The sequence below is a fragment of the Saccopteryx bilineata genome, chromosome 5, assembly GCF_036850765.1.
Source record: "Saccopteryx bilineata isolate mSacBil1 chromosome 5, mSacBil1_pri_phased_curated, whole genome shotgun sequence".
NCBI classification, from domain to species: domain Eukaryota; kingdom Metazoa; phylum Chordata; class Mammalia; order Chiroptera; family Emballonuridae; genus Saccopteryx; species Saccopteryx bilineata.
The window spans coordinates 238605705-238624992 of NC_089494.1; the positions used below are offsets into that span (position 1 = coordinate 238605705).

A 19288-nucleotide genomic window follows, 5' to 3' on the forward strand; every position below is an offset into this window, starting at 1 on the left:
GATCAATACTTAAAAACTAAGCAGAAAATGTATGAAAATACTATTTTAAAAAAATTCATTAAATACCAAGAATAGTGAGCAATTTCAAGATGTCAAATTTAGATAAATCACTTTTGATCTTTCCTAATGGTCCTCTTGGCCTCCACAACAAACACGGCCCCGGCCAGCGGCACGCCTGCCCAGGCTGCCGAGGGTGTGGTCCCACAGCCTCCTTGGGAGCTCGGAACACGCACCTCTTTGCCAGAGGAATCCTCCCAAACCCAGCCGGCTCTGGAAATCCCACAGTATTATGAATGCTCTTTACAGACACAGTGATACTGAAAAAGGAAACATAAAGGTGCATTTATTTGTGTCCATGCCATCTAAATCTACTGATTACAGTAACCAGGACCAAGTGGAACCTAAACAACAACAGAAACACGGGGGACAGTCACCCCCTGAGCCGCAAGTTTCAGTTCAGACGAGTCCCCACGCTGGCCAGCCGGCTTCCTCCCTGAGAAGCGTGCTGCAGCTGCACCCTCTCCCTCCAGCATCTCCTGTCTCTCAGTGAAGGCCTGGACAGTGTCAGGATGGTGTCCCAGTGTCTCCTCCGGAGCCGTGCCCTGCGAGCCGCTGTCAGTCCCCCGCGGGCCGGGGCTGTGCCAGGTCAGGCTGCAGGCCAGGGGGCTCTGCAGCTCGCCTCTGCAGCTCCGCCACCGTCTGCAGCAGGGCTGCGCGTTCCAGCTCCAGGGCCAGGGCCGCCTGCTTCAGCTTGCTCTCATTGGTCAGGAGCTTCTCAACGGTGGCTTCGAGGCTTTGGATCCTACCATTTGCCACCTGGGGAATAAAAGAAAACATGAGAATGTAACTGCCCAGTGATGACAGAGGGTGATGCACTGTCCAGCCTTTGGAGAACTTTGCAGCCATATTTTGGCAGTGAGGAGTCTACTGTTTGCTATCAGTTCTGGCCACACAGGAAGAACTACATTTCCCAGCTTCCCTTGCAGGTAGTCTGGGCCATCAGAGATCCTCCCCTGCTGTGGCTACTTTGGAAGCTGCATGTTGAGATGGTGGCTTAACGCAGAGGGAACCCAATCTCCCAGTCACCCACTACAGGGATGACAGCTCTGATAGAGCCAAAGGATGCCTCATAGAGAAGAGGTGGAGCTCTGGGGACAAAGAGTCTTTTGTGCTAAGCCAATGAGATTTGGAGCTTTACTTATTACTGCAGCAAAGCATGGCCTATTTTAATAACTATATATGTTTATAAGTACAAACTGATTTCAAACTAACAGTCAAAAGGGACTCCATGTAAAGACCCATCAGTAATAGCTCTCTAATCTGAAATTCTTTTATTTCAACAAACAAGACGTCACTGTGTCTAAGAACATGGGCATCTCCCCTGGAACGTGTGTGGAGTGCTCAGAAGAGCCGAGCATTCTGCTGAAGGGGCTCGTGTGCTCCCAGCCTGGTCTCCATCACCACGGAGCTGCACGGTCTGCTCACGTCCACCTGGTCTACATCCTCAGTAGCCAGCACAACATCAGTGCCAGGTGGAACTTCCAGGTGCCTCTCTCTTGAATGCACTTCGGCAGGCTGCCCACGCAACAAGAGAGTGGGCTCTGGTGAGGCTGAGGATTTCCTGAGAAAACCACCGAATGCCCCGCGGCCCCAAGGCCCAGCTCGGAGCTGCACCTGCAGCGTGCAGGTCACTGGGCCATTCCGTCCCATGCGAGCTCCTTCACCCAGCCCCGCCCTCTACACGTCCCCATTTATTTCAGGTAGGGAAAATGGTACATTTTTTTTTCTCATTTTCAAAACAGGAGAAACCGTTTTTTGAACAGATAACACTTAAGCCAGACAGACAACTCATGACTCAAAGTCTAGCCCTGACTGTGCCACCGGCACACTTAAAATAGAAAAAGAACGATAGTCCCAAATTTGCCAGTCTACCAGGCAGGGTGTGGCTACGCTTGCTGTGCACTTCCACACTGGACTCCCCGACTCTTCCCATCGTCCCCGCGGCCGAGGCCTGGGTCGGGCCCACGTGAGCCCCAGGAAGGACGGCTCATTCCGGAGTCCCACCGCATTCTCCAGTGTACCACGGAGCGCGGTAGGGAGCTTTATGCATGGTCATTCACTGTTCTGCATGAACAGTCTCCTCAATGAGACTGAAGCCCTTTCCCGGAAGAAAGCACATCTCATCCTGCACAGGGCCTGGCCTCCCACAGCACCTAGCTTGGGGTGCTCGGTGACTTGTGGGTGATTATTATGAAAAATGTACATCTGTGATTATCTGGACCATGTGACATGTCTACGCAATCGTCTTATGCATGCTGCCGGTCAAAAGAGGTTAACAGTTTGGTCTCTAGCTGCTAGGCAACACTTTTAAGTGTTTAAAAAAGAAAACAGGTGGGACTTTAGGATGTCTAACAACTATAAGGACAGGACAAAACTAGAAAATAAGTCAATTTTGGTACTCTGGCAAAAGAAAAAGAAAAAAAAGATTTATGTTGAAAAATTAAGCATTGTGTTGGACACCTATCCTTAGACTCTGAAAACTGCTCAAAAAAAAAAAAAAAAAAAAAAAAAAGGAAAAAGAAAAAGAATAGAAGAAGACAGGAGGTGAGTCTCCCAGATAGAGAGCCAGGCTGAAAGCCAGGACACCCATGTGGCCCACAGGGCAACAGGAAACCATACACAAGCATCCACAAACTGACACACACAATCCATAAGCCAACTCTCTGAGAGCCACAGTGAGGGTCTCATGGACTGTGGTGGCCCCTGGGACCCAGCCGGACAAGGACTCAGTGAATATCGTGGGCTGGCACAGGCTGCAGTCCTGAGTGGCACCTCCAGACACACAGAGCCACCTGTGACAGAGCCACCTCCAGAGACAGAACACTGCAAGGGGAACATCTGTAATTACTGATGCCTTTCTTGAGGACAGATTTCAGGGCAGCTTTGCACAACTCCCTCACTTCACAATAAGGGACAGTATCAAAGAAGCCACATAAAATTGCTCTCCACCCTTCATCTCACCCCCCCTCCAACCCGGGCATTAGCCCAATAAAACGACCCTTTCATCTGAGTCCTGCCTATCTTAACAAGCCAAGTGCTTCAGTGCAAGTCTGAGCTTTGTCAGAAACGCTTCCATCCTGTTAACTTTCAGGGACCCACTGTTTGTTTGGAAGTCCTGTGAAATGACCACCTACTCCGCAGACCCTTGCAGGCCAGATAGGACTCTTTGTCCTCTGGAAGCGTCCCTGCACATTATGGCCGAGACGTCCCGGAGAGACTGTACACAGACATATTTTCAGCGGGATGTCTCCATCTCGGGGAGGAAAAAAGCAGCTAAATTTCCGCATGTGGCAGGTAGTTAGGGCTGGGAGGGAGAGCATTTTTCTTTGTTCCTCTACAATAAATATCCACTCGGGTCTGCGGGGACAAGTCCCTGCTGGGAGCAATGCATTTCAGACAAGACTGATTTATCAGGCTCTCCGACGCTGGCCTTTCTCATACCACCACAAAGCGCATGTCTGCCAGAGGGCCACTGCCTATGGAGAAAAATAAGATGCTTAGATCGGGCCGGAAAGCTTATTCTAAGGTCAGCCCAAGAACACCATAAAATACATACTTGGGGACGGGGGAAGGGTATGCATTTTTCTCTGCGGAAACTCAAAAAAAAATTTTTAAACACTCCACAAGCAATGCTTGAACCCTGACATTTATGATGTTAAAAAAGAAGACTGCACGGTTCCTTTGTTCCATCTGTCTCAAAGGAGCCGGTGCTAAGCAGTTAGGTATGCTTCTTGTCCTGTCACACAGACTGGGGAATCAGGACAGAGCAGGTTAGCGGTCTGCCCAGGGTGACAGCGTGGGGGAGACCCGGTCTCTGACGGCACCTCTGTGCTGGCTCCACGTCACCCTCGTGTGAGCGCAGTGTGTGTCCGCCTTTCTACACCGTCCTCAGTCACACTTATCCAGGTTAAAATGGATGATTCCAGAGTGGAGAATTGCATCCTTCATTAATCAAACCTGGGCATTTGCACCAGGGACACACGTATCAAGATCGTATGTTCTGGTTTATGTCATAAGATAGATTTTGGTGTCACTTTCCTCCCCTAACCTCCTTCTGTGCACCTGGCTGGTTTTGCTCATGGAAGCTCCAGCCTTGGAGCCTCTCGTCATTACGCACAGCGCAGCCGCTGGCATTCAGCTGAGAGCATCACGGCCCAGGAGCGCACGCTCATCTCGGCTGACTTCCGCTCACTGCAGAAGCAGCCTCTCAGAAAGCTCTAGGACTGTGTGACCTCGGCCAAGGGCAGCCTGTCTGCTGCCTAAGAAAGGGCCCTGTTCTCCCGGGACACCTTTGATCCCAACTACAAACAGGCGGGGGACAGAAAGGTCCTGCGGTCATGGGAAAACCTGGCCTGCTGGCGCCTCTGGTGAGTTAATGAACTACCGTGCCGGGGGGTCAGGGAGCCGCTTCCCGAACGCGCTCTACCTGCAGCTGCTCGAGGAGGTCAAGGTTCTGTTTGCGCAGGCTGCTGTTGGTTTTCTCCAATCTGTCCATTCTTTGGTTGTCACTGAGAGGAGAGGAATCGATAAGTTCTTCTTGAAGCACGTGGTACTCAACTTCATAAGCTTGTAACTGTTTAGAGATGTCCATCTCAAACACCTGTTAAAAGCAGAGGAGTCAACAGGCGCTGAATGTAAGAAAAATCACACACACACACAGCCATGTCAACAAGCATCCTCTAAACACCTGCTCTGTGCCTGGTACATTAATCATAATTAAGGAAAACTCTCTGTACTGATAATCTTACTTGGGAAAAGGCTATAAGAAGCACTTAGAAATAAAGCTAAGATAACAGTAAGATGGGTCTCTGATGTTCATTTTCCAAAAGCCAAAACATTGTTTTTCAAAAGGCTCACAAAAGTGTATTCTGAGATCTTATTCCAGCACTTATGTGATTTTTCTCTGAAGAGCCTATTAGGTCAGATGCAGCGACTGTGGGTCAAAGGGAGGAAACAAAACAAAGCTCCAGAGCCCGACTCGCCCCGTCACCGAGTCAAAGTTTAATTATAGTTCAGCTGGGTTTCCAGAGTTATAAGAACAGCTAAGTAATGGAACTGTTTACTAAAAACTCTCCTTTGCACACAAGACATGCAGAAATGAGCCAAAACCCAAATGTCACCCACACAGATGAGTGAATACGAAACAATGCCTGAGCCGCCTTCCTTCCCATAATAGTAACAGTGATGAAAAAACCACCCGTGTGAAAAACAGCCTCCAGTGCACGAGTGAGCGAGCCGGTCACGTCTGTACTTTCTCCTGGTGAGTGAGCTTGGGGGAGGCAGGGCCGAGGAGGGGGCCAGTGGGCAGAGGCTGCTGCCCAGGCGTCTCTCCTCTCTCCGGGGTTTGTGCGGGCTCACCCCATGGGGCTGTGCCTCTTGGCACCCAACATCGATCTGGGGGAAGCTGAGAATTCAGTCACCATATAAAAAGCCAGCATGATCAGAATACACATTTAGAGAATGAAATTAGGCTTTACAAGAGCAGAAACTGACTCTTCACTGCATTCCCTTAAAGAGAAAGGCCAACAGAGTTAAAATCAATAAAAAACTCATTTCCCTCCTGATGATAGTCTATTAGCATCCAAACATGGCTGAGTCCTATCTTCCCCGAAATCAATTTTCAAAAACCATGTTTACTTTCTCACCATTCACAACAACCCTATTTGGTCTTCCTTAAGGTTAATTTCTCAGCTTCCTGGTTTTCAATTTAATTCAATGGATAACACTAATTAGGCACACAAGTCTGTCCTATGCTGAAAAACTAATATGCATTGTATTTGAGGCGTGTGTGTGTGAGCGGTCCATTGCATTGAACCTGACTCTGTTGTCCCGTTGTGGCTCAGTGTGGCCGTGAAGTCAACTGAGATTATCATCTCTATTTTCAGTCAGGGAAACTGACTCAGGCTTTGAGTCAGTCTCAACTTGAGGCTCCACTGGCGACTCCCTGAATGACCTTGAGCAAGTTACTTGACCTCTCTCCCAGGATCCATTCGTGGCCTCCACCGTGGGGGTGATAGCACCTACCCATCACTGTGGGAGTCCCACCAGACAACCCATGGGAGGTCCCAGCACATTCCTGGCAAGCTGGGCAGGCAGGCAGGCAGGCGCTCAGCTAGCTGAGGGATCTGCTTCCTCACACTTACTGTGAAACCCTCACATTCAGCCTTGTGCTTCAGCAAAATCGCAAAGGCTGCCACATCATGGAACTTCTGAATAGCTCAGATACAGTGAAAAACCACCAACATTAAGACCGAGACTGCCGTGGTATTGGTGCGTAATTATAAATATGGTGCAGGAATAAATGTCATATGCATTGTTATTTTTATTTTTTTCCTTTCACTAAGGTTTATTTTTAAAGGAGCTTCTAACCTGGAAAACTAGGGAACAAAACCTCTGGCCTTTCATACAGATTGATGACCTGCTAAGGCTAATGGCTCTCAATGGTGTCCAACGCGATGAACTCTCTTGGGCCTCCATTAATACCCAGGAACCAACCTGGGCCATATTCATCTCTGCTTAATCGCACCAGTATCTCCTGGCTGTCAAGGTGCTTACAGCTCTCAGATTCTGCAGTTATGCCCCAGAATTCATCCCAAAACATGGCAGCATGTGGTTGGTGGGAAAAGCAGCCCCGGTCCCCAAACAATGCTTTTTCAAGTTGCTCTGTATATTCCTCATGAGCAGAATTATAAACGGCTTCATGGTATTCTACCAACTCGACATATCGTAAGCATGCTAATCATTCATCAAGTGTTGGCTATCCAGTTACTTGCAAGTTTTTGTTGTTATAAATGACAACTCTAAACATCCTTGTACATATGGCTTTCCCCATATTTTGGATTATTTTCTAAGCATACATTCCAAGAAATGGGATTACTAAGTCAAAGGGTATGAATATTTTACTAGCTTGTAAGACATATTGCCAAATTGCTTCCCAAATGGGAATGATCAAGATACAATACCATTAGCAACATATGAACGTGCCAAATACAGTGTACCCTGGGCACTGTGTGGTGGCATTAGATGGTTTCGTTTGGTTCATCTAGTCAGTAAAGCATTACATGTTATTTACATTTAAATTACGCACAAAGCTAAATATTTTCCCAGATACTTGTTTACCAGACGGAGCTCCTCTTGAGTGAACTGTCTGTGCTCTCGGCTTGTGCACTATTGGAGACTCAGTGCTTCTCTTTGCAACTTGTGGGCACTCTGTATGTGAAGCCACAAACCCTGCCCTCTGCAGAACTAGCCACAAACTTTCCACGCTCCCAGCCCCAGGCCCCGCCCCCCCCCTGCTGGGCTCAGTGGCAACTCCCAAGTCTTTAAAGTGGAGCCTCTGCCCAGGTGTCTGCAGTAAGGGGTGTTGTGTTTGTAGTGAATTTAAACACAGTAATAAACTCCAATAGTTGGCCTGCTTTTTACCACCACCACAGGCGAGCAATTCTAAACAATGCCAGTGGTAAAATAAAATGTGCCCCCACCCTACCACACCCTCTAGGTCTGGCTCTGACTGACCTTTTTAAAAAGGACTCATTTTCAACAGTGCAATCTGCCCAAAGGGCAAGGGCTCTTCCCCGAGGCAGTAGGGACAGCCTGGCGCAGAGTGTGAGGAGTGCCTTCCGAACAAAGGAACCTTGTTAAGATTCTGGTTTCCACCCTACAGGCTTGACTAGAACAGAAAACTGTAGTGTGTTTACAATGAAGTTGCCCACAGCAGAGCTTTTCAAATGGTCCCCAGTGTGTGAATCCCCTGGGGATCTTGTTAAAATGCAGATTTTGACCCAGCAGGTCTTGGGTGGGCCCCAGATAATGCATTTCTAACAAGTGTCTACCTGACAGCTGACAGGCTGGGGCCACACTTTGAAAGCACATAAGGACGCTAAAATAGGTATTTGCCCTGGTTCCCCCCAGCTCTGTTTTCCTTCCTTACACTGAGCTCAGGTTGCACAGGCAGATGACACTCACTGTGACAAGAATACCAACCTGACCTCCCCTTAGTTTCTGGACTTATTCCCAGGGTTTCCCCTCTTCTTGGGTCAGGGATTTGTATGGCTTATATTCAACTGACAGTTGAGTCACACTGAAGAACTCCCCAGAGCCTTCAGAGAGCCCTGTCCTACTGCTCTGAACTCTCAACTCTGGACCTGCCTTCTACCCCGCTCCCAGCCTGCCCACCCTGAGCGGAGGCCCAGAGCTCTGTCCTTAGCTCCTTTCTCTCCGTCCTGGGTCCTGGACGCAGGTGCTGCCCCAGCTGCTCCAGCCGAGACCACCCACAGGGAGGGCATTGAACGAAACGGAGCCATGGCCATCACCGAGGCCGCCCCGGACTCCGCCCATCCACATGCAGGCCGTTGTGTGCAGTGAACGCAGGACTGGAGCCTGCGGAGGAGTCCCGCGGCACCTGAGTCGGCCTTGAGCCTACGGCGCCGCGCCCTCTGGTGGGCGGAGGGCGCAGGGCAGTGGCGGGGCAGTAACCTGACCGGGAGCACTGAGTTCCACAGGGAAACTGCGGAGGGTAATTTGGGAGGGAGAGAGGAAAGCGCACTGGGCATTACGCTTCCCATCAAGGCTTTTGGCAGAATAAAAGCCTGGGTCCCAAAATGTAAATTTTTGTGTTCCCTACACTATAACTCCTTAATCTCCAACCACCCCACAAAAAAAAAAAAGAAAAGAAAAAAAGAAAAGAAAAAAGGCGACCATGTCAGGCATCTAGACTTCCTCTCTATTCTCTCACTCCCGGGCCTTTGCAAATGCTGTGATCAGGGCCCAGCACTCTATCTACAGCCTACGGACTGAATCCATGTTTTTGTAAATAAACCTTTATTGCAACCGTCACTTCACCCCCACACAGGTTGTCTGCGGCTGCCCTCACGCTGCCCGGGCAGAGCCGAGTGGACACAGGTGTCCGCGGCTGCCCTCACGCTGCCCGGGCACAGCCAAGTGGACACAGGGTGTCCGTGGCCGCCCTCACGCTGCATGGGCAGAGCCGAGTGGACACAGGTGTCTGCGGCCGCCCTCACGCTGCATGGGCAGAGCTGAGTGGCTGTGGCATGACCTCAGGGCCCACGAAACCTACACACTATTGGGCCCTTTACAGACCACGGTTGCTGACCCCTGTCCCGGCTCACTCCCTTAGGCCCCACTGCCCTGCACGCCTTCAACTGTCCACCACGAGCACGCGCTCACTCCACCAGCCCAGCCCCGTGAGTCGTGCACAAGCACCACCGTGGCTCTGACCACACTTGTCATTGCTCGATTACATGCTTACTTCTGCCCAGGATGGGCTTGGAGTCAGACAGACACTGAACGTTCTCGGAGTTGCCACGTTACACAGGGCGCGGAGGCATGTTACTCTCTCCACGCCCGGTTTCCCCGGCTTTGAAAGGGATTGTGATACACGTTCCAGATTGTCAAGGAGTCGGCGGTCTAACAGACGCCAAGTTTGCAGCAGCAGCCTGAAACAAACCAGGTACACACCCAGAACTGTTCTCTCCCGTGTTGTGGCCACCTCCAGGCCTCCAGCAGTCACCGAGCACCTGGTCATCCCAAAGAGTACCTTCTACAGAAAAGGGAGGGAAAGGTTTTTCCTCTGGAGCTCACTGAATGTCAGCTGAGGCTGCCTGCCCGAGAGGCAGGGGCAGGAGCAGGCCCACACTGGGCACAGGCAGGGTTTAGGCGACCAAGGCTGTCTCATTTGCCCACACAGCCATAAAATGTAAGTAAAGGCAATGAAAGCTCTAAAAAGGAATAAATCCACAAAAATGCCAGAAATTCAAGTATCAAAAGGGTAGAGAACTTGGTACCAATATACAGGTGAAATATAAAAATACTCGGTAAGAAAAGGACCCCCAGAGGCACCTGGGGGTGTTGAGCAGCTGCTGGGCGCTCTGAGGTGGAGGACGAGTCTGAGGCCTGCACCCCACTGCACAGCGTGCCGTGGGCCAGCTCACTGCCCACTCTGAGCCTCGACTCCACGTAGGTTAAAACCAGCGCTCCTCTCAGGAGTGCTGTCATGATTGAAGGAGATCATGTGCATTTATGGGTTCATACAGAACCTGGCAAACCGGGGCCTCAACAAGCCGGAGTTCTTCGCTTGGAAAGCAGCGTGCCAGGGAGGAAGACACAGAGCGAGGCAGAGCCGGGCCGTGAACTGAAGAACGTGCAGGGTGAGAGCTGTCACACGCAGACACATGACACGTGCAGGGACCCAGCAGCACCCAGTGACACCCTCTCCCTCCAGGCCTTCTCGCTCCCTTTTCTATGCTCAGCACAAAGGAATCACAAACTCTGCCCCTGGGTCCACAACACCAGAACCACTGACTCCTCTTGGACTAAAGCTGTCTGTTTTTACCAAACTGCTCTATGCTTGTGGGGTAAGTTCTAGGCTTACGAGAGGCCAGACTGCTGACTCGGCAGTATCCTGATGCCAAAATCTCTCCAGAACATTCCTAGCCATCTGGCCTCTGGACACGTCCACGGGGGACCCCACCCTCTCTGAGCGGCTCACTCCTTCAGAGTCAGTAGTCACTACTGGAAGATTCTTCCTTGAACAGAACAAAAATCTGCTCCCGCCTCTAATCCAGACCATTTAACTACTAGTCTAGTTGTAACTCCTAGCCTAATTCACCACTTACCCCCCTAACATTTCAGAGGATAATGGTTTCACTGTACCCGGAAACCAGAGGTGCTGTAACCGTCATGTGGAAGTGAATTCTATTACAGCACACACACAAATACATCATGGGGTAAAATTACATAAAGTATCTATACTGTATCACAACTTTCCTATGAAAGAGTTAGTTTTAGAAAATATTATCAGCAGAAAAGTCAAAACACTTATTTTACAAAAGCCTACACTGAGTAAAGGTATGTATTTTAGAAGAGCAAAGGACCAGGGTTGAAGCCTGTGCTGGTTATCACACCTAAACATTGCCATGTCACCCTTCTACTTGCAGCACACACGCACACTCAGACGTGCATTTAATCACTGAACACGTTTGTGATGTGACTCCTACATGCCAGGCATCACGCAAGATGCTGCCCAGAATACAAGGTGGTAAGAAGCCCTGCTAAAATGAAACAAAACAAAACGAAATAATTCAGCTTTCACATATCCAGCATCGCTTAAGCTTTCTGAAAAGTTAGGACTGAATCGTACCTGGTTGATGGTCTTTTCCATCTGCACCAAGCCCAGGTTGGGTAGTGTGCTTTTTATGAAGTCAACTATGGTTTCTAGGTTTTCATGCTGCAGAATCAAGGGCTTATGGCTTCCCAACAGACTCAGAGCCACTTTAAATATGACCTCTGATCCCTGAAGAAAGATCATATCTGAAAAGACACAAAAAGCAGAAAGTTAAGCCAGGCAGGCTCCTGATGAAACCCACTCTGTGTCCTGTCCACACACATGAAGCAGGCCAGAGCCTGGGAGCTCCACTTCCTTCGTGAGAGCCTGATATTTCAGAGGAGGCTGTCAAGACAATATTGCAAATAATGAAAAGAAATATAGGTAAACATACTGCTAGGAATTTGTCACAGGTTTAGACAAATCTTTTTATTTGCTCCAAAAATACATCAAGTTCAAACGTGCTTTGAAATTTAAATTGAAAAAAGAAAAACTCTGTCTATTTTCCCAGGAATGCTCTAGATTTTATAGGAGTTACTAAAACATACGTTTTCATGGGTAAAATAAAGGTTTTTAGATACACAGCATCTGACACATACATTTGAATATACAGCATAAGATAAAGTAGGTTAGAAAAAGCCTTATGTTCCCTCTATTTTGAAATAAGGAGTTGAATTAAAAGATCTCTAAAAACTGTAAAATTTTTGCTCAATTCCAAAAGTATATTATTACATACAAGTATACTAAACTTAATATGGAGTAAAAAACATCTTTCTCAGAGGATTTCTAAGAACTATCCAGAGTAGTTTTCTAGTTCTGGACTACTTCCTCTTACGTTAGCAATCCCTAAAATGAGGGGGGCCAGGTGGACAGAGCAACAGGTGAGCAGCCAGCCCAACACTGGCTCCGGTTCCTCGACAGAGCTGAAGCCGCCAGGGAGTCAAAGTGAGTGGCTAAAGCACAGCCCTAGTAACTCACTGTTGGGTGACTAAGTTCAGGCTAGGTACCTAACATCTGGAATAACAGGTATATAAGAAGAGAGAATTTTATAATGAGTTAGTTTTTTGTTGTTTTTTTTTTCCTGAAGCTGGAAATGGGGAGAGACAGTCAGACTCCCGCATGCGCCCGACCGGGATCCACCCGGCACGCCCACCAAGGGGGCGATGCTCTGCCCCTCCGGGGCGTCGCTCTGCCGCGACCAGAGCCACTCTAGCGCCTGAGGCAGAGGCCAAGGAGCCATCCCCAGCACCCGGGCCATCTCTGCTCCAATGGAGCCTTGGCTGCGGGAGGGGAAGAGAGAGACAGAGAGGAAGGAGGGGGTGGGGGTGGAGAAGCAAATAGGCGCTTCTCCTATGTGCCCTGGCCGGGAATCGAACCCAGGTCCCCCGCACACCAGGCCGACGCTCTACCGCTGAGCCAACCAGCCAGGGCCAAGAAGAGAGAATTTTAAAGATGAGAGCACAAATTTAGTCAGAGGCAATTGTCAATCCTCCTCTCTTTTTGCCTGCAGGATAATGGAAGAGACAAAGAACTCTTTTTTTTTTTGGTGATAGAGAGAGTCAGAGAGAGGAACAGATAGAGACAGACAGACAGGAAGGGAGAGAGATGAGAAGCATCAATTCTTTGTTGCGACACCTTAGTTGTTCACTGATTGCTTTCTCATATGTGCCTTGACTGGGGGGCTAAGCAGACTGAGTGACCCCTTGCTCAAGCTAGTGACCTTGGGTCCAAGCTGGTGAGCTTTGCTCAAACCAGATGAGCCCTGGCGACCTCAGGGTCGTGAACCTGGGTCCTCCATGTCCCAGTCCGATGCTCTATCCACTGCGCCACCGCCTGGTCAGGCAAGAGACAAAAAACTTTTAAATTTCACCATCAAGGAAGACAAGCAGGTGAGAGGGAGAATCCCATGTCCGATGCCTCTTGGGTGGTTCAGTGTGCATCAACGTGAAAGCCACTGGGAAACAGATAGGCAAAGGCCGGATGCTGCTGTGCATATGGGGAAGGCAGCCGGGCCAGGGGGTCTGTGGACAGCTCACAGGGTAGTCAGGGGGGTCTGTGGACAGCTCACAGGGTAGACCCAGGGACCGCCTGGCCGGCTAGCCCCGGAGATGCGCTGTGACCTCTGTGAAGGCCTCACCCCGCGGGCGCCCTTGTGGGCTGGGTACAGCCCTAAGCTACGCTGCTGCTGAGGTCAGACTGTCTCTCTCAGAGGTCAGGGCCACAGTTTCATCAAATTCACAACTGCTGGTGGTTCAGGGCAGCCCCAGGGAACCAGAAAGTACTGGGGCTGCCTCCCTCTTCAGCTTGGTGACAGAGGCTGGAAAGATGAGTTAGGGAGCTGATCTCTGAATGGGGAGCTTCTTAGGGGAAGTGTCACGTGTCTCAAGCAGAACCTTCCTGTGAAATGTCTGCTTTTTTTAATATACAGTTTACCCATGTAATTCACCACTACAAGAAACAAAAAATGTTTCAAAATACCACGATAACCAGAAAGTCTTTTCTGTACTTTAAAACAGAAAAGACATTTCAAAAAAATAAAAAGTAAATTTGAAGATTCTGTAGTTTAGACACTAAGCCTTCCTTTCAGTAAATGAACATTCATAGCTGATCAGAAACTGGTGGGAAAATTGTCTAAAGCATTTTAGGCAGGAGGCCTGGGGAATGGACCGCACTTCTAGATGACTTGCTATAGCTCAATATCTTTGAGGAACAAGTTTCTTAATATTAGATACAGTATCATTTAGGATGGTGAACATATAATATACAGTTGATGTATTATAGAACTGTATACCTGAAACTTATAATTTTATTAACCAATGTCACCCCAATAAACAATTTTAAAATTTAGATACAGTATCACATCTAAGCCAATTAAGTAATTATTTGGGGAACTCGAGCAAAATCAAATATATAATCCACATCAGCGGTCTCTTAAGGTTAGCAACCAGTCTTCCGAGTTCTATTCCTTTAGGAGCTTTGCTTTCAGAACAAATCTACTTCGTAGAGTGCTTCCTGTGATTCTAAACTCGGACTTTTCTGGACTGTATGAAAAAAACAAAAGGAAGTTTAGAGAGGGTGTTTTGTTTTTTTTTAAACTCTCTTCTCTGGTATGTTAAAAAAATAAAACTGCAAATATGTATTTCATTGGATCTAATGGTCTGTATTTAATGTAATAAAAAAGAAAATTTCTTTTCTAATGGTATTCTCAATACCTTAAGAGCACTCTTACCTGCTGAGATGTTTCTCTAATTCCAGTTAACAAGCATTCACTGAGCATCTAGAACATGCCAGACACTGCAGTGGGTTCTGGGAAATCAACCATGAAGAAAGAGCACACTGCAGAAACACGATCAGCCTTTGGTTTGGGAGAGTTATGCCCAGGTTGCTTTTAAAACAAAAGGGAAGAAAAAAGTCCAGGGGAAGGAGGTAGCCAAACCCAGTCTTGAAGAACCAATAGAAAGTTGCTAGGCAAGAAGGCGGGGAGTAATCAATACTCCGAGCAAAGGAAAAGAAGGCAGGGATCCTGGGAAGAGTACGGTGAGGCCAGGGCTCCGGCTGCGGGCAAAGGCGGGGCCAGGTCCCAGGGCTCTCTGCCGGAGGTGCCAAGCTACCTCTACCCAGAGCGCAGCGGGGCACCGAAGGCTCTCTGCTCCTTTTTTCTGAGTGGGCCAGTGCCTTGGTAAGGACATGATGTCAAGGAGATCAAGATTACGGGTATGATTGTTCTTAATTTGGGTGATGGGTATGCAACATAATTGAATGACAAGATAACCTGGAGATGTTTTCTTTGAATGAACATATGTACCCTGATTTATTGATGTTACCCCATTAAAATAAAAATTTATATAAAAAAATAATGCTTCACAGCAAAAAAAAAGATTACGGGTCTGATCCTTGAAAGGGTTAGTTAGCTTTAGAGAGAAAAGTCACCTTCTAGGAGCCACTAAGATCACACTCCCACCAGCTGGCTCCCCAGGGCACGCAGCCAGCCGCAACGCACCCCTCCCCCGGCCCTCCTGGACGCCCACTCCTCCCGAAGACAAGCCAGCCAGTTAGCTGCACTAGTAAGCCTAGGAGAGCTCAGCTCCAGAAGCTTCTGTCAGACTGGCGATGCCTCAAGTACGGAGCTCACTCACTGCACGAGTGAGCCAGTAAGAGTGGATACATTCTGCTCTATTCTGTAGGGCCCGTGGGGCTGAAGGGGAGACCCCTCTGTCCTGCTTGGAGGAAGAGACTTGGAAATCTGACCACACTGTGGGGCAATAGCTATGTCCTTTAAACAAAGAGCGCATTTGTTTCCTACCGGAAATTTTAAAAAGTTAAATAATTTTTAAGTAACATTAAAGAAAAATGTTACCTATAAACCCACTGTCCCAACCCTATTATTCATATTTTTGCCCATTTTCCAATCCTAACACACTTACATTCTGGAATTAAAAAAAGAAAAGGAACAATAATCTCCTCGGAAAAGTGATTTAATTCCCCACATCTGAAAATTACTACGCAAGAAAGTGACCCGCCAGACCACCCAGCAGGTCTGCCCTGCCCAGCTCACAACACGGGGCTCACTTCCTTCCTTCTCTGCTCTCAAGCCACTTAGAAACAGGCAAAGGGTTTTTATCAGGCAGGAAGTAAGGGAACCTTAAATTCAGCTGACTCCATCACTTTGCAAATTATTTGCTGAGAACGACACAAATAACTACCTTCCCTTGAAGACACTCCGGCAGCCCTGTTATTGTGCTAACGGGCCTGGGAACTCGATCTGAAACTCCCCGTGATATAAAAGGGCAATTTCCCTGTTGGGGGGAAACGATAAAGGCCAAGCGCACGGCCAGCAGAACTTCTACTGCATCCCCTGTCCCGGCCGCCTCTGTCAAGGGCAACCACTCTCCTTACCTTTCTCTGCGGCTGCAGTCCCCCTGCTGGGACACCCCCACGTCCCTACCAGGGACCGGGACCGGCAGGGGGACATGGAGGACGATGGCAGCCCAGACTTTGCAAACACCTCATCACCACTGCATCACGTCACCCGAGGGCCGTTTTTCTCGTCTGTAGAAATGACCTCATTTATCCCGTCTAGTTCAGTCAAGTCTCTCTGAACCCTTCCCTACATGACAGGTGCCTTCTGTGGGTTTTTTTTTTTTTTTTTTTGCCAAACTCTTGGTTTTTATATTCCATCTCCTCTCTCATCTATTTGGAAGTACATCCTACAGAACATCTCAGGACCCCAACACTGCAGCCTCCTCTTCCATTAGGAGCAAGCCTGGTCCTTCTCCCCCCAAAGGCAGACATGATTAGAAGGCAAAGAGCCAGCACCTCCCCTCGGACCCTTCTGCAGCCACACTGGAAAAACAGGGGGAGGCTATTCTACATGGTGTGACATCCGGGCAGAGAACTGACGTTCAGGAACGGGTGACTGTCAGGTGCCTTCATGATGAAGGTTAAGGCACACAGGTCACTGGCAGTTGCCCCTCCAAGTAGAATATACTCAATATACGCGCCATGCTGACTGCAAGCTGAGGATCCTTTACTTATACATAAAACAGTGAGTAATTAACAGAGGTCCATCTGTTTTTAGGGTTTATCCAGGCCTCAAGACTTATGATGAAATGGGCTTCAGACCGAAACAGTCTACAGTGTATAAATGGTGGACTTCTGGGTTTAAAACTAAGCGATATGCTACCACAGAGCTAAGCAAACAGCTTCCAGTCACTGATGCTAAGTACAGAAATAATTTTTTAAAAACCTATCCTTCTGTGGAATCTACTACTAAAACAGCCTCTTTTTAAAGACTGATAGATGGAATAGATTGTGAAAACCAAGCAAAAAACCTAGCAGTTTTTTTGCAAGATGACCTCACAGTCCAGGCTGCCTTGAGTTCCCGCTTCCTGCAACCAGTGGAGGAGCCCGCGCCCTCAGCCAGCAGGACAGGAACTCCTGAGCACAGCAGGGGTCTGTGAGGTCCGGGAGGGCCCCACAGCAGCATCTTTACGTATAATGTGCAAGAGACTCCAGGACCCGCCACTGACTACAGAATATAGCAGATATCCGCTTTTACTGGTTTCAGCTTTTTTTTTTTTGGTACGAAGTCATTAGGATGAGCTTCATCTAGTTCCCAATGTTCATTTCCAAAGCAGAGTGTTTGCCGGTGCCTCTTACCCACTTGTGCGGCCTAAGGGAAGACTTGTTCCCTAGAGCTCTATGGCCCAGAGCCCAGGAACTCCGCAGGCAGCACTCTGGGCAGGGAACCCTGGTGCTGACCCTCCGGTCCAGGCCCTCTGTGCTCTGTAATGGGATGCTTGAGCAGTTTTCACGCCATGAACAACACCCCTTCCCCACCCTGGCCTTCTCCCTCCTTCACTGCCCTCTTTGAAAAGTACAGTAAAGAACCAGGAAGGGAACAAAAGTGAAGTGAAGTGGACTACATGATTTTCTTTGAATTTCCAGAGTAAGAAAAGTAAAATACACTAAAATTTTGGGCAAGAAAGACTGAAGCCTGTGGCTACACATCTTCTAGTTGCTGTGACTCTTTTTTTCAGGCTATGAGTTATCCTTTTTTTTTTTTTAAACTATGGTATAAATCCTTTATGAAATCTCACTAGCGATTTGTTTAACCACAAAGAGAGTTTTGAGCATCTGTTTTCTTCAACGCTTATTTTTTTAGGGACGGAAAATAAAAATCCACTTGGGGAAGTAGTTACACAAAAGTGGAGTGAGTGGAGATTTAAAAACATAGATTTTTCTTGTAAAGCCAAATGGAAAATTCTTTAAAAGTTCTTCTGGACAGATGTGAGTAATAATAAAAATCTAGTACAAGTTATAGGATTTTGAGAATTTGGACATACAGCTGTCTACCCAAGCTGCCTCGTGTAGTTAGTACTTTCTCAATGTCCGTGAACATCCCCTTTAAAATGCACTTTAATTCTCAAAGCACATCTGAAAAAGGGTAAGACTGCAAATCTTTATGCTATCAAGTGACTGTGAATGTATATGAGACTTTAAAACCACTTGATGCTGAGATGACCATCAATTTTTTATTTTATTTTATTTTTCTGAAGCTGGAAACGGGGAGAGACAGTCAGACAGACTCCGCATGCGCCTGACTGGGATCCACCTGGCACGCCCACCAGGGGGCGATGCTCTGCCCCTCCGGGGCGTTGCTCTGTGGCGACCAGAGCCACTCTAGCGCCTGGGGCAGAGGCCAAGGAGCCATCCCCAGCGCCCGGGCCATCTTTGCTCCAATGGAGCCTCGGCTGCGGGAGGGGAAGAGAGAGAGACAGAGAGGAAGGAGAGGGGGAGGGGTGGAGAAGCAGACGGGCGCTTCTCCTGTGTGCCCTGGCCGGGAATCGAACCCGGGACTTCTGCACGCCAGGCCGACGCTCTACCACCGAGCCAGCCGGCCAGGGCCTACCATCAATTTTTTAACAACTTCCTCCTCCACAGTAAAAAAAGAAAAAAAAGAACCCGAACTGTCAAAATTATTACAGTACTCTGAAGCCAGGTATCACTCGGCTCCTGTTGTCCCGGAGGATGTGTCCATCCCTGTCATCAAGGAAGTTTTAAATTTAAAAAATATATATCCTTTTTGTCATAGACAAGGCAGTTTCGAGGCCTTGCACGTGAATACCTATTTTACTTTGACAATCTTCTTATAAAATAAATCAAGAAATGGGAGCTGATCTGAAGTGAGAACAACTACGGTTACACGGGGCGGGGCACAGAGGCGCAAGTGGCTGACATTTGGAGCCAGGAGGCAGGGGGACGAGCGAGGACGAGGGCGGAACAGGGTGTCATCGACTCGGGGTGTCTCTAAGAGCTTGGTGGCAGAGAGAATGAGCCAAGGGTAGGAAAGAGGAGAAAGGAGAGGAGGGGCCGCAAAGAGAAACTGAGGAAGAACGAAGCCCAGAGGTCACTGGCCGGAAAGGTTTAAGGAGCGATCAGTGAACAGGGTGTCACGGGCCAGGGAGGCTGAGGCACAGGGTTGGCGGGAACTGTCTTCTGGAATCTCCTGGAATACACGCCGGGCTCCATGGTCGAGTCCTGAGGATGTCAGCTCTGTGGGGGGCCCAGCGGAGAGGGAGTCGGGTCTGATCCCACGAGGGGAAG

General features: G+C 48.6%; 1 protein-coding gene across 6 annotated transcripts in view; it reads right to left on the reverse strand.

Moving 5' to 3' along the window:
• Positions 1-315: 315 nt before the first annotated feature.
• The window catches only part of TBC1D1 (TBC1 domain family member 1), a 254594-nt gene continuing 235621 nt past the window's right edge, over positions 316-19288 (reverse strand). For all 6 annotated transcript variants that reach the window (XM_066233847.1, XM_066233845.1, XM_066233846.1 and 3 more), the window contains 3 exons: positions 11219-11388; positions 4487-4660; positions 316-816 (listed from right to left, as the gene is read on the reverse strand). In XM_066233847.1, coding sequence (XP_066089944.1) covers positions 616-816; positions 4487-4660; positions 11219-11388 — 545 coding nt within the window. In that variant the 3' untranslated portion in view covers positions 316-615. The remainder of the gene's footprint in view (positions 817-4486; positions 4661-11218; positions 11389-19288) is intronic.